The 22,333-nt window shown below is 41.2% G+C and overlaps 1 protein-coding gene across 1 annotated transcript; it reads right to left on the reverse strand.

The window, feature by feature from the left end:
- Positions 1-376: 376 nt before the first annotated feature.
- On the reverse strand, positions 377-20,879 carry crb3a (crumbs homolog 3a). Its single transcript, XM_079827582.1, has 4 exons — positions 20,504-20,879; positions 18,802-19,008; positions 13,530-13,582; positions 377-2,988 (listed from the first exon to the last, which is right to left on the reverse strand). Exons 2-4 carry the CDS (start codon positions 18,869-18,871, stop codon positions 2,779-2,781), a joined length of 333 nt encoding a protein of 110 aa, XP_079683708.1. The 5' UTR covers positions 18,872-19,008; positions 20,504-20,879; the 3' UTR covers positions 377-2,778.
- Between the last annotated feature and the right edge of the window lie 1,454 nt (positions 20,880-22,333).

Here is a 22,333-nt window from a genome sequence, read left to right on the forward strand (position 1 = left end):
GGTAATTATCCAGAGGAATAGCATGGTAAACTATATGCACTAAAAACCAGTGTGTTTATGATTACGATCCTATGATAACAAATACCGGTTTGCAACATCATCCAGTGTTACGGACTGTTTATGTACACCTCAAACAACTGAAACAGGCTGACACCGGAAACCTTACACATTCAAATAAAAAAATTGGCCGTTGGTAAAACATATAATTACGGTTATGGCTTCTGATGTGTCAATACAGCTTTCAGAAACAGCCACAACCCGTTCATGATATCACAGCACAGCTCGCAAAGAGAGTCAGGACGATATATATAATATATATATATATATATATATATATATATATATATATTCAGCAGAAGAATAACACAATGAATTTGCTTAATAAAACATGTTTTAATAAAAATATGTGTTGTGTCCTCGATATTTTTAATGTGGAGTAACAGCAAAGGCACCCGAGGCCATGCTGAATTTTAAATATAGTAATATTGTGCCTAAAAACACCCTTTAGCCATGATTATATTCGCAATATAACCTCTCATGCCTTTTTGCTTTCATATAAACTGCACGTTTTATCGAATTCTAAAAAGCTGGAATTAAAAAAAGGGCATTCAAATTAAATAGCATGCATGAAATATTTGAGTGTAAACATTCACGCTATCATAAAAATATTCAGAAGAATTCATTGTTGCATTGATCAAATTGTTTTGAAAAAAATAATTAATATTAGATTCAAATATACAGATAAAGAAATGTAACTGAGACGAATGCAGCTACTGAACTAATTTGTGAAATGATCAAAGTGGTTTCAACAAAACTATAGATATTGGAGTAAAAACATCCTATATTGTGAGCAAATGGATCTCAATAAATATTTAAAGGTGTAGTGTGCAAAATCTAGTGCTAGGAAACAGACACGCCCCTGCCCAGCTTCTATTATTCAGTCAAACAGATCAGTCCCGCTTCCAAACTCACACCATTGGTTGAGCTGATGCTTGTTAAAGGGATAGTTCACCCAAAAATTAAAATTATCCCATGATTTACTCACCCTCAAGTCATCCTAGGTGTATATGACTTTTTTCTTTCAGACGAACACAATCAGAATATTAAAAAAAAGTCCTGGCTAATCCAAGCTTTATAATGGCAGTGAATGGTTGTCTCGTTTATGAAGTCCATAAAAGTGCATCTATCCATCATATAACTGCGCCACACGGCTCCGGGGGGGGTTAATAAAGGCATTCTGAAGCGAAACGATATATTTGGGTAAGAAAAATATCCATATTTAAAACTTTACAAACTGTAATCTCTAACTTCCGCTAAGGTCGTGTGTCCACCAATGCGTTTTTAGCCAGCTGAAAACGTTAGGCGCTCTGCTGAAAATGCCTCGCTTGAGAGCGTTTTGGCAGCGCAGCGGTTTTTTCAGTTGAGACCACTGATCTATATAGAGAACATTTATTATTATCTATTAGAGTCATTTATATAGATCAGTGGTTGAGACTCTTTTGCTTGTTATGATACGCAATATCTGCGTAAGTGTTACTAGTATCTCATTTCCCAGATAGTTCGTTTCTGTATTGATTCTGTATAAAAATGCAGATACAATGTAAAGTATTTGCTCTGGTTCTTGTTTTAAAGTATTTTGTTCTGTTATTATGCAGCTTGGTTTTATGTATTGACGTTGTACGAGCAGAATGTGGTGGTTGGTCGGTGTTGTATTTGTCCCGCCCCTCCTCCACTGTGATTGGACGGCTGGGTGAAAAGTGACAGTGATAAGCGCTGCGTTTTACTCAAAGTTGAACATTTTTCATCTCTCGGCGACCGGTAAAAAACTCTGAGCGGTCAGCGCTTGAGCGTGAAATACTCACTCAGCGCCTCGTTGCGCTCATGCCGTTCTAAAAACACGACGCTCCCATTGAAAAAATGTAATACGCCCGCCAGTCGCGTGAAAAACGCTTTGGTGGACACACGGCCTAATGCGTAGATGCACTTGTTTGGGCTCCAAATTTTGGGCTGTCATTCACTGCCATTATAAAGCTTGAAAGAGCCGGGACATTTTTTAATATAGCTCCGATTGTGTTTGTCTGAAAGAAGAATGTCATATACACCTAGGAGGACTTGAGGGTGAGGAAATCATGGGCTAATTAAAATTTTTGGGTGAACTATCCCTTTAAGTCTCGCCAAAGACTTTAGATTTATAAAGACTCATAATACTATGAATGGGAAAAAGTGAAACACGCAATATCGCGGAATAAGTCCCGCCTTCTAAATAAATGAGCCAATTGGTAAAGAAACAGTCAGTTTTCTGAAATGGTCCAGCCAGAAAAAAAAACTGGTTTTTGTCATGATTTGAGTGTTGAGAAACTAAATTTATGAGATCAGATTTCATTGGTGATTTCAAAACATTTTCTGGATGCAAAAGCAAACAGACTGCACTTCTGTTTTGTGCCATAAGGGGTGCAGAAATTACACACTTCACCTTTACGCATATCTTAACACTACATACAAATATATCAGCTTTTGTATGTGTAAAGGAACAATTAAAGCACAGCACAAAATGAGAAAAGCTACCAGCGTGTGGAGCTAGAGAGGAGCACATGCAGATCTGTACTGTGAAATATGTCGCCTTTTGGAGAGAGTGGTTTCCTTCAAGTTTCTTCCAAGTAGTCAGACTTGCTTTGTTTGTGCCTTCAGAAACAGTGCTTAGTTAATGTTTATCCGTTTAACCATTCTGGAATTGAGTCACTACCATCATGTGCTGCTGGTTAGTTATAAACCAGTGTGTCAAATCAGTCTCTCCTCCTTGGGTAGTTTGAGGGCGTCTGGCGTCTCCACACTACTGGTTCCTGTTTGCTCCTCTGCGCTGGGGCGATATGTCCCCTCCGTCTGTCTCTTCTTCCTTACCACGCAGAACAGGAACAACAGAACCGCCGTCAAAATGGCCAACAGTCCCACGACCACAATTGGTACCACAATGGCCACAATATTAGGGCTCTGGACAAAGAAAAAGTAGAAGTGTTAATCCAATGAAGAAGTACTACTGCATTAAACACTGACTTAGAGATATTGTGGCATTGACTACGTTTACATGCACCCTCATTATGCAAGATAACAAGATTTAGGAAATATTGCGATTAAACTTTACTTCATGTAAACACAATATTTCAATCAAATTAATGTAATTAACTCTTTCCCCGCCATCGGGTGCATTTTTGCTCATTTTCACAAAACTTTCATGGCCCCCGGAATATTTAGTATGAATATCTGAACATACATCAAAAGAAAGAAAAGAGCCTGCTTTAAAAAACAAAAAACGAATGACCGGATCGAACTATAATCAAAACATAGATGGAGTAGATCGAGTCAATCAACACCCCCAAAGCGTCACAGTCCTGTATCTCTTCCTGGGTTCGACATTTCTTTCAGTAAAGTTAGGCAGTTTTGATTGAAATATTGCTATCGCTTGTTTCTGCTACTTCGCCTGTGTTTTGATCTCGAGATCCTGTACTATTTCAGAAGATGCGTAATAGCCCTGATGGGTGACCCGCTAATATTTGATGTAATGGGTGGAATAATATTTACGTGTCGGGTGCAGGTCGGACATGCGGTAGGCACAGGTGGGCTTTGGGTCCAATAGCTAAGATTATTTCGACTCAATCCGGTACACAGTGATAGGCAGATGCTTCCAAACGGAGCCGTGATTGTGTTCACGCTGTCTGCAGACGGTTAAAGGCTTCTGCGCGACTTGCCCCTTTAAGCACTGCCAGTTGCACTGCATCTGATTGACAGCTATAGTGATTATATTAAAGGGAGTGCGCTTTGCTTGCTTTCGGTATTTAATCTATTCACGATATGAATAAATGTTTTTTCCTATTTTTCATGCTGGTAAAAAAGAGGACCAACGGTCACATATACACTGCAGAGTTTCACTTGATGTAAAGTTTTATATAGTTTACACCAGGGGTTTTCAAACTTTATGATGCCAAGGACCCTCAAAAATAATGAATTTTTAATGCGGGACCCCCTTCCTTAAATCCATCTATATATTTTTATGTAAGAAAAAACATTTAAACTGTTAGATAAACAGTAAGTGTGACATTTATAAATACAACATGTTGTTTCCAAACTTAAATTGGCTATACTTAATGTTGGATGTATAAACCTGAAGAAGAACATTTAAAAAAAAAAAAAAGATTTGTATAAGCAACTTTCTCAATAAATGTATGTAAGCAGCATTCAAGATAAATGGGACTATAATGAGAAAAACTCACTATAAAGATACAAAACAAACACATTAAATTCTGGAAAGTATGTATATGGCGCGGTAGACTTTATCCATTTTTGCTTTGTCTTTTTATTCTCAGAAATTTTCTAGGGACCCCAGTTTGAAAACCCCTGGTTTACACAACAGATGTTCTCACCTCTCTCTTTCTTCTTCTTCTTCTTAGTTGTTAACATGATGGGCTGCGTGTCTATTAATTGTTCTTGCCTGAACTCATAATGCGTAATGTTTATTGCTTACGTTACATGAAAAAAAAAAAAAATGTTTTTTATCTACTTTGTGTGGGAAATTTAATGCGTGTTTGGTCGCGGTTTTCATGTCAAGCGGGTCAGGTCCGGTACGGAATTAAATGATTGTTTCTGTCGGATATCGGGTCGGGTGTGCTGTTAATATAACGTGGGTGCGGGTTTATCAAACAGGACCGGTGCAGGACTCCAAATTTAAAAATCGCAATAAACAGGCACAAAAACACTTAATCACACCTACTCCACTCTGACCAAAGTGCGCATGTGCTTGTGATGTATACAAATGTCGATTCGTAAACATAGCGGTAAAGATGGAGTCACAGTTTGGGGTGTTGAAGAAGCCGAGTTCATGTTGACGGTGTGCGATGAATATAATGGAGTATATTGATGGTTGAAACACATTTAAATGAAGACATTAAGTCACTGAAAAAAAGGCCAGATTCACAAAACATTCTTAAGAATGAAATTATTCTTAACTGCCAATTTCTTCTTATTTTTTAACTTAAGAAAAAATATAAGAATATTTTGTATTCCCAAAAACTTTTCTTAAGAATGTTCTTATCTTTTTTCTTATGATTGTTCTTAAAGAGCACCTATTATGGCATTTAAAATGTTCCAAATATTGTTTTAGAAGTCCCCAACAACAGTTTTGCATGCATGCAATGACAAAAAAGACTTTAGTTTTCTTATAATATGCATTTATTTTTACCTGTTTTGACAGCGATTCTCAAATGATTCCTTTAGTGATTCACTTTTCAAAACCCCGCCTTTACGTGACGCTAATCTGCGGTGATTGGTCAGATGACCCAGTCAGTTGTGATTGGTTTAGTCTGTGCAGATATTTTCGGAAACGGAACGCCCATCAAAGTCTTATAGTGACAGTAATTTGTTAATATGTGTCAGGAGTTATGAATATGAAAACCGCGTCGGTACTGTTTGATTGTAATATGAGCCTCAGCTGATCTCATTCATAAAAAAACTCCTCACGAAGACTCGCGACAAATCAACATCCCTCAGGGCTTAGTTCAAAAGTGTGCAGATGAGGAGACATATTGATAGATTCTCATATGTCTGTGTCAAATTTCTAAACAGAGGAGTATTTTTTATTCAATACTTCCTCAAAATGGGCAGAAATAGCCTAATCATGAGCGATTGAGTCTCTTATGTGTTGTTTTCAATTCATACTGGCAGCCGGAGGGCGCTCTGTGCACATGTAGTCCATATATGGTACAGACAGACGAAGAAGATACCATGTGCCATAATAAAAGTCCATAATAAAAGCTTACTGAGATCGCGAAACATACATTTGATGACTAATAATAAACACTCAATCGCGACGATGTATGGTTTGTCTTCAAGCCACCTAGTCTTCAAATGCTCATCCTTGGGCAGATGAAAAAAGTTTGCTTTTGAGTGGCACTTCAGAACACAGCGTCTCGTGGCCATGATGTTTTCTAGTTTTCACTGGCGTCTTGGAACGCAATAAGTGGGCGTATCGTATTCAAATAACTTGACAAGTTGACGTCAACTAGTCAGAGAAAAAGCTTCGGTCTTCTAACGATTCTTAAAAATGACTCCGAGTCGACTCTTACTTTTGAAAGAAAATAACTATATATACGGTGCACTGTCATATTTCAAGCTATCACAGGATGTTTTTGTTCACTTAAATCTATGTTACACACTACATGAAAGGTAAATTTCAAAATTCCATGATAGGTGCTCTTTAAGATAAAATGTAAGAAGTATTCATATTCACGAAAATAATGTTCTTAAAAATCATCGTAAATAACTTCTTAAAGTTAGGATAAACTCCAACCTATCTTAAATACCAATACTACTGTTAATGTGTCAAAAATTGTAGTTTTAAGACTTTTTCAGGCGAGAATGTACTTGTTTAAAATTAAATCTGTGGTTTATTTATAAAGAGAGCACCTATTTGACAATTTTATCTGCTATTTTTGGAGTTGTGAGATCCAGGCGATCACCGGGGGCTCAGCGTTCATTAACCCCGGCGAGAGCAGCCTTTCCTCGGCCAGTCCTTCTGACGTCTGCCGCGGGCTCTGAGGTCTCTGAGATATGATTCGTCATCTAACGGCCGATCTTTGGTACCCGAGCAGCGTTCTTGATAAACGACTAGGCTCTAATAAAATAACAATTTTACAGACACGGCACATTAAAAACACGACGTTGAGTTATTAACTCCCGTCAAGCCAGTCACAACGAAAACAGTCTGCACACTTATGATATCTATGGTAATCTGCAGGAAGCACAAAAAGACGGGCTTTGAGGTGTTTTTCATTCACAGAGTCTTCAGTAATACCTTTCAATAAAATAACACCATATAACACTATTTATTTTCTTCATAAGTAAAAAATTCAGATGTTCTTAAGAAAATATTTGAGAACTTCTTAAGAATTTTTCAAGAATTGCACTTAGGAACATTCTTAGGATCTTCTTAGAATTTATCTTAAAGGGTTAGTTCACCCAAAAAGGAAAATTCTGTCATTAATTACTTACCCTCATGTCGTTCGACACCCGTCAGACCTCCGTTCATCTTCGGAACAGAAATGAAGATATTTTAGTTGAAATCTGATGGCTCTGAAAGGCCTCCATTGACACAATGGCACGGTTCACTCTCAAGACCCTTAAAAGGTACTAAAGACGTCGTTACAAAGTCCATCTCACTACAGTGGTTCTACAATAACTTTATGAATCGGCGACAATAGTTCCCTTTCGAAAGGGAACTCTCGCTGCGTCTAGCTGACGCTATGGGGAACGCCTCCAGCGTCACAGGTGTCTGAAGCTACTATCGAATCACGTCAATCCTATTGACCGACGACAACCCATGACGTCATCACTATGCGACCCGGAAGTATATAAGGGCGCTGTGCCAACACATACACATCTTTCTCGTCTTCAGGGACTGTCTGTAAAGTGGTAAATTCTACGGATCCTGGTAAAAGACTTTTTGTATCATTATGAAACGCACTGAGAAGAGGCAGAACTGCTTCAGGAAGTGTGCCGACCCGTGTCAGAGATTTCTGACACCGGAAGACACACACACTCTGTGTGTTTTCTGCTTGGGAGAAGAGCATGCACAAGCAGTTCTTGAGGGTTCTGCTTGTGCAAACTGTGAGAGGTTTCCGCTGCGAACTCTCCGCTCTCGTTTGGCCCTCTTCTCGAGGGAAGGGGGCGCTTCATCTGGCGCAACCGATGTGGGTTCCACTCTCGCTGAGGCGGAGCGGCTACGCACATCGTGGGGCTCCCAGATGGAGCTCGCCGATCGTCTGGAGAGAGGCGTTGTTCTCTCAGACGATCCAGCGGCTGACGAGAGTGAGCTGCAGGTCGACGTGGAGAATGGCAGTTCTCCGCGAAGCTCTGCAGCGAGTGCTCTTCTGGACGGGCAGGAGATGGCTGAGGAGGGTGGTAACAACAACCAGGATCAGCCTGGATCCTCTCAGCCACCCTGTCCCGCGTACGCTGAGCTGCTGGACACTGTGGAGCGCGCCGCGGGCAGGCTGAGGCTGCCTTGGCGGCGCGCTAGGGGAGAGATCGCACGTGGTAGACTCGACGATCGGTTTCTCCCCGGCCACAGCCCAGTACCTCAGACGAGCCTTCCATTCCTCCCGGACCTCCATGATGAGGTCCGGGCGGCATGGAGGAACCCGTACTCCGCCCGCATCCACCGGCATCAGCGAGCTAGTTTCGCTGATGTCGAGGGGATGGCGGAGCACGGGTATGTGTCGATGCCCCCCATGGACGAGACGTTCGCGAACTATCTCGTCTCAGGGCGTGCATCGACACTGAGAGCTCCAACTCTGCCATCCCGACCGCTGAGGGCGACTGCGCGGTTGAATGGCAGAGCGTACGCGGCAGCGGGTCAGGCTGGTGCGACCCTGCACACGATGGCTGTGTTGCAGGCGTACCAGGCGGATCTGCTGGAAGACCTCGACCAGGGGGCGGGGCTGTCCCCTGAGGCGGTGGCTGAGTTGCGCCGCACCACAGACCTGGCTCTCCGGGCCACTAAACAAACCGCTGCCGCGATCGGGCGGTCGATGGCGGCGATGGTGGCCACGGAGAGGCACCTGTGGTTGAGCTTGGCTGACATCGGGGAGAAAGAAAAGAGCTTTCTCCTCGATTCACCAGTTTCGCCCTCTGAACTTTTTGGCACCTCCGTAGAGGCGGTGGTTGGGAAGTTCAGAGAGGCGAAGGCGCGCTCAGCCGCATTCAAGAACTGTATACCGCTGAGGTCTGCGTCCGCACCCAGGCAGGCGGGACCTGGTCCATCGCGGCTCGAGGGCCGTAGAATGGACCAGAGAGTGAGCGTCTCTTCCCGTGCCCCTCCTCCGTTGAGGAGTAGGACACAGAGGAGACGCCAGTCCCGCAGGAAAAGGGATCTTAGGGAGGTGATCCAGGACAAGCGCTCCCGGCGTTGGTAATGGGTCACCTCCTTTGAGGGGATTTCAATCCTACCCTCTCCCTTTTCCTTTTTAAAATGCCTTTTTAATGCAACATTTTAACACTCTATGTCTTTTAAATCCCAGGCGCTTCTTACATCAGGCCTGAGGCGGGCCTATGATGATTAGAACAGTGGTTCTGACGGCCCGCCGTAGCTTGGTTAGTGAGAGCGCCACTTTCAGGCATGCAAGGGCGGTAGAACATCGCGGTGATAGCTGCTTGGTGAGTCTTCGCTCCACGTGCCGCAGGTGAGAGTGGTAATTTTTTGTGTTGAAACACTAAAAAATGTGCTTCTTACAGAGACACCATTCCCTGTTGCAGTACGGGATTTTTTCTGAGACGGAGCTAACTGAAGTTTTCTCCCTGTAGGTGGCTTATGTCAGCATTAGGTGCTGCTTGAGTATGTGTTGGCCTTCCCTTCTGCGATTGAGGTATCGCGGGGCTGGCCACCGCTCATGGTATCATAGTTTTGTATTAAGGCCTCCTCTCAGTGTGAGAGTGGTGTTTAGGCCGCCGATCTTTCTATTGAAATGTTTGCGGGATACTAAGCGGTAGCACACCCTTCTGGGAGAATGGAGTGTTGTCTCTCTACCGCTTAGGGTTTTTTACTATATACCTTCGGTAAGCCACCGCAGGTTAGAATAGTTTGTCTCCTTCAGAGTGTTTGTTAGAGACTGATGCTGGAGCTTCAGTTGGGCATTTGGCTTAGGCTATGTGGATGAGGTGTACCATCCCTGTGGTAGCCTCCTCTCAATTGAGAGTCGTTTTTGTCAAAGCAATAATAGTATTAGTCAGCCAGTGGATCTAACTGTCAAGGGTTTCATAGCAGTCAGTTAAACTTGCTACCAGGTGGTAGGCCTCACCAGGCCTCCCTGGAGGCGAGTTCCTGAGTTGGATACTCGGGGAGCTAGCATTGCTTGCTATCAGGTAGTAGGCCCCTTTAGGCCTCCTTGAGGGCGAGAGCCGAAATTAAGGCGTGAATTTGATATGGCTAGCCTGATGGCTATCATGCGGTAGGCCTCATCAGGCCTCCGTGGAGACGAGCCCCTAGGGTCTTTTTTGTTACTCTCACATTGTGCAATGTGTTTGATATCAGTTGGCAGGCCTTTGAAGCTAGGCCTCGCTGGAGGAGCGCTCTGAGTCTCATTCGCTTGACAGCTAGCACGGCTGAGGTAGTGCTAGCAGGTGGTAGGCCTCACTAGGCCTCCCTAGTAGGCTTGCTCTCAGATAGAAGGCCTCTTTAGGCCTCTCTTTTGAGGGTGAGCTTCCGGTAGAAGTTCCCGGGTAGCTAGCATAGCTTGCTATCTAGGTAGGCCTCACCAGGCCTCCTGGTAAGGCAAGTATTGATGCAGGGCATCTTGGAAAATAGCCTGGCTGGCTTTCAGGGTATAGGCTACAATAAGCCTCCTTGATGGTCGGCTGTTAGGTGGAAGGCCTCAGTCAGGCCTCCCGGGAGGCAAGTACCGATGTGTGGGCATCGGGAGTATTTTAGCCTGGCAGGCTACTCAGGTGGTAGGCCTTATCAGGCCTCCCTGAAGGCAGAAGAACCAGCCTAGCTGGCTATCAGGGTGTAAAGAGCCATTACGCTCCCCTGAGGGTCGGCTGCCAAGTAGGCCTCTACAGGCCTCTTGATCAGGAAGAGAGGCCTGCCGGCTAGCAGGTTGCAGGCCTTGTCAGGCCTCCCTAAAGGCCTGTTGTAGTGGAAGCAGGCTAGAATGGGTGGAAGGCTTTACTAAAGCTTCCCTGGAAAGGAGTTCCCAGGTCATGGTCACTAGATTAGTAGTATATATTGCTATCTGACAGTAGGCCTGTACCGGGCTTATCCCAGAGGCCGGTAGTAGGCCTTATTAGGCCTCCCTAAGGCGTTCTTGGGGCCCACTCACTTGAGAAACAGTTAGGAACGGAAAATTAACAGGTAGTAGGCCTCTCCAGGCCTCCCTAAAGACTGGCTATCAGGTTGTAGGCCTCAATAGGCCTCCCTTGAGGGCGAGTTCCTGAGTCAGGATGCTCGGCTAGCCTGCGTAGCTTGACTGTCAGGTAGCAGGCCTTCATTTGGCCTCCTTGAGAAAACAAGTTCAGTTTTCCAGCCTTGACAGACAGCTTCAACTGTTATCAGGTGGCCCAGGGGACCTCCCTAGATGTAACCTCAGCAGTAAGCATGCTTCGCTGGCAGGTGGTAGGCCTCTTTAGGCCTCCCTGAAGGTGAGCTCGAACGCTCTATAATTTGGCATATATTGCTGTCAGGTAGTAGGCCTCTCTAGGCCTCCCTGAAGGTGAGCTTGAACGCTCTGTAAATTGCCAGCATGGCGTGCTGTTAGGTAGTAGGCCTTTATAGGCCTCCCTGGGGGATAAACCTTTTATCAGGTAGTAGGCCCACCGGGCCTCCTTGAAGGCGAAGTTCCCGAGGTAGGCACTTCTTAGTTACCAGTTCTCTGTCTTAGAACTGGTCATAGTTGGCCTACAGCTGGAGGTTACCCACCAGGCAGGCTCAGCTGCTCCCCTCACTGAGGGTCGTCTATGAGCACACAGCCGCCTGAGCCTGGTCAGACGGTTGTAGGCCTCTCGTGAGGCCTCCCTGTTAGATCAGTCCGTAGGCCTTTCCGGCCTCCTTATTGCTTTGAAACACAAGCACCTGATAGATCCTTGATTGAGCAGACAGACTCCCCTCGCTAGCAAGGGTTGTAAAGCGCTATGCTGAGTATTGCTCTCTTGGATAACCCGTCTCTGAGTTCCGGGCTGAGTAGGACTGCCAGTTTTTCAGTCCCTTAGTTTGGATGCCTCCTGGGCACCATCCAGAGGCTCTGTCTGAACAGACAGGGTTGGCTAAACCGAAGTGTCCATAACTCTTAGGGCACCAGGTCAGGCCTCCCTGGTGGCATTCGGGAGAACTTTTTTCCCGAATAGTGACTGGCCAGGGTTCCTTCGGGTCCCCTAGCCACATTCCCTTGAAGTAACCCCTTCTGTTGAAGTAGTGGTCTCGGGCCTTTGAGCAGTCTGGAGAAGAACCTCACGCAGTTGCGTTAAGGTTCCGTTTAGATTATAGCTTGGGCTATGACCGTAGGGAATGCTGTCGCTGACAGCCCAGTGTGACCTGAGGGAGTGGCTCAGGTTTGTTCAGTTGAATTTACTTGTGTTGACAGTGGTCACTGCCACTAGGCAGACACTCCCCTCAGCATGGCGGCGTTGGTATATCGTTCCCCATAGCGTCAGCTAGACGCAGCGAGAGTTCCCTTTCGAAAGGGAACGTTCTAAGGTTACGTATGTAACCTCTGTTCCCTGAGAACAGGGAACGAACGCTGCGTCGCTTTGCCATGCTTCAGGGCCTATCTGCCACACAGTCCCTTCAGACGAGAAGATGTGTATGTGTTGGCACAGCGCCCTTATATACTTCCGGGTCGCATAGTGATGACGTCATGGGTTGTCGTCGGTCAATAGGATTGACGTGATTCGATAGTAGCTTCAGACACCTGTGACGCTGGAGGCGTTCCCCATAGCGTCAGCTAGACGCAGCGTTCGTTCCCTGTTCTCAGGGAACAGAGGTTACATACGTAACCTTAGAACGTTTTTGTGCGCAAAAAACCCCTAAATAACGACTTGCATAGTGATGATGATTTCAAAACAAAGCATCATGAAGCTTCGAAGCGTTATGAATCAGTGAGTCGATTCAGCAGTTTGAATCGCCAAATTTCAGCAGTTTGGCGGTTTGACACGCGATCCGAATCATCATTCGGCTCAGTGATTCATAACGCTTCGAAGCTTCATGAGGCTTTGTTTTGAAATCGTCATCACTATATAAATCGTTATTTAGGGTTTTTTTGCGCACAAAAACTATTGTCGTCGATTCATAAAGTGATTTTAGAACCACTGTAGTGAGATGGACTTTGTAACGACGTCTTTAGTACCTTTTAAGGGTCTTGAGAGTGTAAAGTGCCATTGAGCCAATGGAGGCCTTTCAGAGCCATCAGATTTCAACTAAAATATCTTCATTTCTGTTCCGAAGATGAACGGAGGTCTGACGGGTGTCGAACGACATGAGGGTGAGTAATTAATGACAGAATTTTCATTTTTGGGTGAACTAACCCTTTAAGAACTTTCTTAACTTCTTTCTTAAGAAGATTTTCGTGAATCCAGCCCCTGTTTTGCATTTGCCGCCAGTACATTAAAACATTGGGCAGTAACACACCTATACTGTATCGTTCATCATTTGTGCTGTGCATTGGGGTATGTGAATAATGGCGGTAAAAATAACCACGATTCTTAGCGAATAATCAGAATATTGAAACTTGCTGGTAAACAGGATTTAAGAGGTTTGTTCGTGTCATGAAAACATCTTACTGTGATTAAGTCCTTACTCTGAAATAATCACATTACTGGTGCACATGTAAAGATATAGTCACTGTAAGTCATTGCAAGGCATGCAATGACGTTCTGGCCCAATTGTTTTGCATTTTAAATTAGTGATCAAGAAGAGATCGCTTAGTTTCGGTGACATTCAGAATTAAATTGAGAATCCTTTTTACACTGCTACACCTCAAGGAATCTCTACTTACGTCTCCACTTGAGCTGGCAGTTGTAACGTCACTGGGCATTGTGGTGTTTTCCCCTGCAAATAGAAAACATTACAATCAGATTAATTGTACGGATTATGAATTACGGCCTACAGACTCCCATCCTATGGGTGGCTCACAAATCTTGTATGGTCTCTCTCAATGACACTGTTGCAGCTACTTTAGTATCATTTCATTTTAGCTGAAAATTGAGTGTCGTTTTTGTTTTCAGTCGTGATTGTAACAATAGTTCTGGTTAGAGATGGAACGCACTTATAAATAGACTATTAAGAGTGAAATATGAGATAACATTGTAGATATAACAGAGATAACGTAATTGACTGTTTCTTTGAAACGGGCCTCAGAATTGCAAAGGCAAACTCTGCATATGAGATGTGAAAATAAAAAAAAATACATCCTAGCGCACTCCTAAAAGTTACACTTTTTGCATACATACACGTTTTTATTTTGGGACAACTGACTAAAATATTTAGTGACTCATCTCGAACATACAAATATGTGTCTAGAGTGACAATGTCCCTCCCCCTAATGCCACACAGAATAAGCAAGAAGCTATGAATGGTTGCTATAAACTAAAGGACATTGGCTATTTAAAAAAACAATAGGGATGAGCCTTTCGACATGTCTCCCCTTCCTGTTTCAACACGTCTACTCTACTCTATATTTCTGGATGTCATATTCAGTGAATATGCACTGATGATTTTTCTGGTGACGTAAAAGTTGAATTATTTTTACATGAAAATCTCAGTTATTTGGCCATTAGCTTTCCTAAGAACTGTGTCTAATTTGGCGATCCATACGATGGCAATTGCTGTTAGTAACTTAAATCAATTTCCATTCATTATAGTTCAATTATAGTTCAGTTATTCTTTTACAATCATCAACTCAGTAATGTTTAGAGAAGTCTCTATGCCATTTTTCATTAGTAAAAGTTTTAGCTAAACATTAACAATCTATGCAACTAATCATTGCTGTTTATTACTATGCACTGTTATATTGTTGTATATAAGATGCATTTTTAGCTTCATCCCCAATCCCTACGTTGGTAAGCTCAGAATTTGTATAAATGACCTTATACTTTATTATAGTTGTCTCCTTGTTTAAAATTAAAGAAGGATCAGTAAAGTATCAACTCGTGCCCCATAATTAACCTCAATTCTCTAGGCAATAACAAATCCCTCAAATAAAAAAAACCCTCAAATCTCAAAGTTTGTAAAATCTCACATTTTGATGCATGTGATCATTGCACTTTGACCATCGTGTGCTTTTGAAGGTCAGAGAACAAGTAATGGTACAAAAACTGTTTTTAAATAAAAGTTACACATGCAAAGCGGTGATTTAGTAGCCTGACGTCGTCATACTCAGATTTTAGTCAGAATATGAGTCTGATCTGCTCCATTGGGCTGTGATTATTGGGGCGTATTTCAACCAAACCAGGAAAGAAAATGGCTCTGCACTCAATTGGATAGACCGAAAACCAATCAGAGCAACGGAGTAAATGACGTGTTGAGCGACGCATAGTTGTCAACAGAACTCAACTGCACGCACGCTGGAAGAAGATGAGTGTAAACGATCTTTGCCGGTGTTGTGAAAATAATTTAAGGATACACAGCGTACTTACCAACACAATCATCATTTCTGAGAGAATTAGTAAAGGTGAAGCATATACAAACAAGTTCTCCGTTTAGGATTAGAACAAATCCAACCCAAGCTTTGGTGACGTGGATGATTACGTCACTGTTGATCATCTGTCCATCATCGTATAAAGCCGGCCCTAACAATTTCATTGGTCCAAACAGCAGGCGTGAATAACTTAAGAAATCACTCAGATTAATGATTATATGTCCAACCTGCCAGCGTGAAAGATACATCCACACACTTTAAAATTTAAAAACGTCCCTTCATTATCCCCACGTCAAATTGGTGTAACAAGTGAATGATTTTACTTCTGTTTTGAAAGTAAACATCTTTAAATGTATATATTATGTTGGTACAATAAGGTTTTATTAGTTAATGCATTAGTTAACATGAACTAACCATGAACAACACCTCTGTTCAGCATTAGTTAATCGTTGTTAAAGGGATAGTTCACCAAAAATGAAAATTTCAACATTTACTAATGTGTTATTCAAATCTTGTTAATGCACTGTGAGCTAACATGAACAAACCATGAACAGCTGTATTTTTTTTGACTAATGTTAAAGGGATAGTTGACCCAAAAATGAAAATTCTGTCATAATTTACTCGACCTCAAGATGTTCCAAACCTGTGGTAGTCAATAGTTGCTCTCTCTGCTTGGTTGCAAACATTCTTCAAAATATCTTCCTTTGTGTACAGCAGAAGAAAGAAAGTCCAACAGGTTTGGAACAACTTGAGGTTGAGTAAATTATGACAGAATTTTCATTTTTGGGTCAACTATCCCTTTAACATTAGTCAAAAAAAATACAGCTGTTCATGGTTTGTTCATGTTAGCTCACAGTGCATTAACAAGATGTGAATAACACATTAGTAAATGTTGAAATTAACATTAAATAAATGCTTTATAAGTGCAGTTCATTATTTGTTCATGTTAACTAATGTAGTTAACTAATGTTAGCTAATGAACCTTATTTTAAAGTGTTACCATTATGTCTTTATATTTAAAAAGAACTGAGTGCACTTTTCTGTCCAGCTATACAACTAGCCTGACTTAGCTTCCGGTAGCATCATCCGTATTTCATGATTCAAAAATGAAGCAAAATCATTCGCTGGCTTACCTGGTGACTCGATGAGGTATGAGTAAATGTCCAGGTAAGACACCTCTGGCCCCTGAGTGGGGTTGTTACACCAATTTGACGGTGGGAGAATGAAGGGACATGTTTTTAAAGCCGCAGTCTGTAACTTTTTGCGCTCTAGCGGTTAATAAGCAGAACTGCATGCGTCTTGCGGAAGAACATTGCAGCCGGATCTACTTCTCTCTGTTTATGTCTATGGTGAGTCACGCAGGGACTGTGCTCCTCCACAGCGGCTCCTACCAGACCGGTCTGAAATAGTCCCAATATAAACACTTATTATAAGAGTACCATAATGATTCAGAGTAAGACAAAAACACGGTTTGGAAAATGGATTCATGTTGTACATTCTCATTATATCATTTTTGTAAATCTTGAACACAAAAAAGTTACGGAGAGCAGCTTTAAATTGACCAAATTAAGTGTGTGGATGTATCTTTCACACTCTATGGACATATGGCTGGACATATAATTACTTGACATGTTTAATCTGAGTGATTTCTTAAGTTATTCACGCCTGCCGGCTGTGTACAGTTTTGTGCCGCTATTTTGTACTGAAGTCTGTGGGAAGTCTAGTTTATATTGCCCTAAAAAGGGGGCGGTGACTAATTTGACAGTTAAGTTCCCAGTGTGCCGGTAGTCCGTTTTCACAGATGCGCATTATTATAGTTCACATGGAGACAATAACAGTCTTGGTTTCAAAAGTTTGTGTTTTCAGGCCCGCCAAAATTCTGCTGTCGTGTAAATGAACGGCCGAAGCGCATGAAAAGTTTTGTTTTTAGTGGAAAACTAAACGGCCCCTAAAGATAATGTTTAAAAGCTATGACGGCACAAATACACAGAAGAAAGAGAGATAAAAGGGAAAGAAAGAGAGAGGGAGGATACATATGAAAAAGCTCAAATGTTAATCATTGACATGAGTAAACAATCCCTCAAGGACAACAGTGCAAAGATAACTTTAGAGAAGGAACTTAGCAGGACTGATCATGAAGCATGCATGTGCGGTTTGAGTATGTTTTGAGAAAGAATTAAATGTTTGGCAAAGAAAGTGTTTTAGAAAGATGGAAACTTGTATTGCTTCTTTCATTTGTTTGTCCCTGTCTTTGTTTTGGAAGAATGTGCTTATGTTGCAATAAAGAAATTATGTAAATACATCCATTACAAGAAATTATGTAATGGATGTAATTATTTTAAGGTGTCTTTGTTACACTGTAATTACACATTTAAGTACTGAGTAATATTAATGAACTATTATGTACTTACTACTATAGGGTTAGAGTTTGTGGTTACACTTTATTTTAAGGTGTCATTGTTACAGCGTAAATATATATTTAAGTACTGAGTAATATTAATGAACTACATGTACTTAACATAGGGTTAGAGTAGGGTTTGTTTGAGGGTTATTTGCATGTAATTATGCATAATTTACTGTTATTACTATGGTAAGTACATGTAACGTGTAACAAGGACACTGTAAAATAAAGTTATCGAGTGTGTTTGAGGGTTATTTGCATGTAATTATGCATAATTTACTGTTATTACTATGGTAAGTACATGTAACGTGTAACAAGGACACTGTAAAATAAAGTTATCGAGTGTGTTTGAGGGTTATTTGCATGTAATTATGCATAATTTACTGTTATTACTATGGTAAGTACATGTAACGTGTAACAAGGACACTGTAAAATAAAGTTATCGAGTTTGTTTGAGGGTTATTTGCATGTAATTATGCATAATTTACTGTTATTACTATGGTAAGTACATGTAACGTGTAACAAGGACACTGTAAAATAAAGTTATCGAGTTTGTTTGAGGGTTATTTGCATGTAATTATGCATAATTTACTGTTATTACTATGGTAAGTACATGTAACGTGTAACAAGGACACTGTAAAATAAAGTTATCGAGTTTGTTTTAGGGTTAGTTGCATGTAATTATGCATAATTTATAGTTATAAATATAGAAACTGCATGTAACATATTACCAAATAATGTCACAACACAGAAAATAGTACACTCTAAAAAAGCAATTGGGTTGTTTTAACCCAGTGAATGGGTTAAATGTTTGCTTAAAACAACCCAATTGCTGGGTTTGTCCATTTTCAACCCAACTTGGGTTGTTTTTAACCCAGCCTTTTTTAGAGTGTAATGACCCTAGTATATATTATAAAATTTTCTAATATGGAAAATATAGTTTCTTGTTCTCAAACTTTTGGCGAGTACAATTTTATGACCTCTCAACAATACCGTAAATGTTTTTGCAGAAAACGGACATGCTTGAGCTTGCCTGAAGTGCCCCAGAAACAATCTAGCACTAACTTTAGTACAAGTTCGAGCAGTGTTACCCAGCTCGTGTTGAGATTAATCTGACGCAGATCCATTGAGCTGTTTAAATGCAGTGAGCTTTAACGGTGATTAATAATCCGGATACTCTCAAAGTTCAGTTTCGGACGTGACTGCAGAGAGGTGGAGCGAGTGACTCACCCTGGGCCGAAACATTCCTGAGGAGCAGCAGCATAAAACTCCCTGCCAAAAGTCCAACCTGCCGTATCATCTCCGGGATGGAGTCAATCTGCACCCCTACCCCCGACCAGAAGGGGCTGATGCTCCGGTTAGGGTGGAGCGGAGGTGATCAATAAATCATGTCCGAGATCAAAGAATCAAAATATAGTCCTATCTGCCTCTTGCGAGCTGCAAAAGAAGAGTAGAAACGTCTGTTGGGATCTGCAGTTGTGCTCCTATTGTTTAAAACAGTCAACCCATTCATTTATAAGAGTGTAGAACTATTTGTGACTTATAGAAATTAGCTCACTAATCTTTTTGGCTATGATTTCCTCAAATAAAAAAACAAACAAACATCCGAATGCACTGATTCATTCCAGTGTAAACTTGGATTTGAAAAAGGTTACGATTTTTCTGGTTAATAAAATATAACACTTGGTAAAGGTTTAAGTTATCATGCACGTCTGCAGCATTTATTAATCGTTGTTAATGTTAATTTCAACTTTTGCTAATACATTATTAAAATCAAAAGTTGGTAACATTAGTTAATGAACTAGAAACGAACAGTTGCATTTTTATTAACTAACGTTAACAATATTGCTCATGGTTAGTTACACAGAGAAAAGGGGTGTCAAAATTGTACCTTGTAGCTTAAAAGGACATATTTGTACCTTTTTTACTCCTAAAAGGTGTTTATTAGTACAAATACGTACCTTAAGGTACTGCTATATGAACCATTTGGTAACACTTTAACAATAAGGTTAACATGAACTGATAATTAACTGCACGTCTGCAGCATTTATTAATCGTTGTTAATGTTAATTTCAACATTTGCTAATACATTATTTGAATCAAAAGTTGTTAACATTAGTTAATGAACTAGAAACGAACAGATGCATTTTAATTAACAAATACAGTAACAAATTTCTCATGGTTGGTTCATGCACACAGAGAAAAGGGGTGTCAAAATTGTACCTTGTAGCTTAAAAGGACATATTTGTACCTTTTTTTTTACTCCTAAAAGCTGTATATTTGTATCTTAGAGTACAAATATGTACCTTAAGGTACTACTATATGAACCTTTTTGTATTTCTCATGGTTAGTTCATGCACAAAGAGAAAACGGGTGTCAAAATTGTACCTTGTCACTGGTGTGGTTCCCTTAAAGGCCATATTTGTACCTTTTTTACTCCTAAAAGGTGTATATAAGTACCTTAGAGTACGAATACGTACCTTAAGGTACTACTATATGAACCTTTTGGTGGTAAAAAAAAGGTACAAATATGTCGTTTTAAGGGAACTACACCAGTGACAAGGTACAATTTTGACACCCGTTTTCTCTCTGTGTGTGTGTGTGTGTGTGTGTGTGTGTGTGTGTGTGTGTGTGTGTGTGTGTGTGTGTGTGTGTGTGTGTGTGTGTGTGTGTGTTAGTTAATACATTAGCCTAACTAATGAAAGCTTGTTGTAAAGTGTTACCAGATATTTAAGAGTTTGTATTGGACGTGTTTGAAACATAACAGCTGAGCCCTGGCCATATGTAGACTATAGAAACAATGTATTTCCATTTTTGTACATGTAACCTTCATCCAGTTAACGACATGCACATTCCTCCCACCTTATTTGCGTTGCTAAGGAAACATTCATCCATACGACACACATAAACACAAACACAAACAAACTCATACCTGTGCGTCCACCTTCATAATCCACGATGTTTCCCGAAGTTTTTCTGGCTATATGTGGACTATATGTCCAATAGAAGTGACCTCAGGTCGCTTCCGCCTCACCTTACCGGTCAAATGAAGTATTTAAACCGAAACTAGCTCGTCACTCCGGCGTCCTGCTCATAATAAATCATTGTCCTTCGGTCTCCTGCCCGGCTTTCAAAGGTGGTCTTGTGTTTACTAGAGTGCTGAGTGAATGCTCGAGCTGGGTTTGTCTTCTTCCTAAATTCTCATCGCCGATCACATGGTTCAGTGTCGTGTTACAACACCTGAATCCAGCTACTACCTGTGGCGCGAGACAGGCGCGCTATTGTGCGCCGAGATCCACCTGCGCACTGGAGCGATGCGCGTACTCGCGTCCTCTCACTGACGCACATCATATATATGCCCTTACTAATTTGATTTACAAATTGACGGATGTCATATTGTTTGCACCTGTACCCGACTGATTTGGGGGTTTCAATTGAAGCTATTTTATTTTTAGATTGTATTTATCACCTTACATAAATAATAATAAACCTATTAAATAACATTTGCTCACACACATGATCAATACCTTCAGTTCGAGACTCGGTGTTGCGACCTCCAGTGGTAGCGAATGAGCTTTTAATCTTATAAGAAACAAATTCTTGACATACCACACTTCTGTTAATCCCTTTTCTCCTTTTAGGAAAAATTATTAACCACTTCGTGTCTGTTGTTTGGTTGATGGTCCACACACACACACACACACACACACACACACACACACACACACACAGGGGGGAAATGAAATTAGCATAAAACTTGCTCACTTTTGAGACGGTAGAAAGTACGACAACAACATCGAAAATAATAATAGCCAGCGATAATAATATAGTTACAGTCATAAAATGCAGAAAGTGTACACATGTCCATCATGGTTACTGATAAAAATGCCCCCGACCTGCGAATGTTAGGGGAAAATAATAATAACTAAAATGTAATATGTTGTAATGTTCAAGTTTTATTATTTTCTTTCTTTATGTGTGTGTGTGTGTGTGTGTGTATTATCTCTTCATCACGGCACCTGTTAGTGGGTGGGATATATTAGGCAGCAAGTGAACATTTTGTCCTCAAAGTTGATGTGTAAGAAGCAGGAAAAATGGACAAGCGTAAGGATTTGAGCGAGTTTGACAGGTCCGATCCGTGGAGGACCCACCTCATAACTTACAGGACTTAAAGGATCTGCTGCTAACATCTTGGTGCCGGATACCACAGCACACCTTCAGGGGTCTAGTGGAGTCCTCGACGGGTCAGGGCTGTTTTGGCAAGCATTTTGTAAATTTTTGAGCCAAATCTAAAAATTGTCCTATATGGTGTGACTGTCTCAAAACATGGTTCATGTTCAGCTTTTTGAAAAAGAAAAGCATACAAATGAATATCCCAGGTGTAATTTTACAAGTGTCTATTTTAGTAAATGGCAATCTTTTTTTTTTTTTTTTCATCTATATTATTTCTGAAAGCGAATAAGAACTTGACACATTTTGTCACTGAAAATGTCCTCCGGTGTGACACCATATCCTGATTTTAAATCAGTCAATTCCACGGACAGCTTGTATTACTGTAAGGACCGGTCAGAATTGGTCAAATATTTAACTATTTTGGAAACACTATAGAAATGTTAAGTTTTGTTGTCCTTTGGCGCTGACGATACTCCTATTCATAATTGTTGCCACGTCACACAATAGGACACATTTCAGTAAAAATGTTCAAAAAACAGTGAAGGAATTGACAAAGTTAGTGATCCCTCTAGACCTCAAGCTATGTAAT

Source organism: Gobio gobio (assembly GCF_949357685.1).
Source record: "Gobio gobio genome assembly, chromosome: 1".
NCBI lineage: Eukaryota > Metazoa > Chordata > Actinopteri > Cypriniformes > Gobionidae > Gobio > Gobio gobio.

Excerpts from the sequence above, each read along its gene's own strand:
- crb3a (XM_079827582.1), bottom strand. The coding sequence starts at position 18,871 with ATGATACGGCAGGTTGGACTTTTGGCAGGGAGTTTTATGCTGCTGCTC. Across the intron at positions 13,583-18,801 it reads CAGGAATGTTTCGGCCCAGG|GGGAAAACACCACAATGCCC; the intron begins GTGAGTCACTCG and ends TTCTATTTGCAG. Across the intron at positions 2,989-13,529 it reads CTGCCAGCTCAAGTGGAGAC|AGCCCTAATATTGTGGCCAT; the intron begins GTAAGTAGAGAT and ends TTCTTTGTCCAG.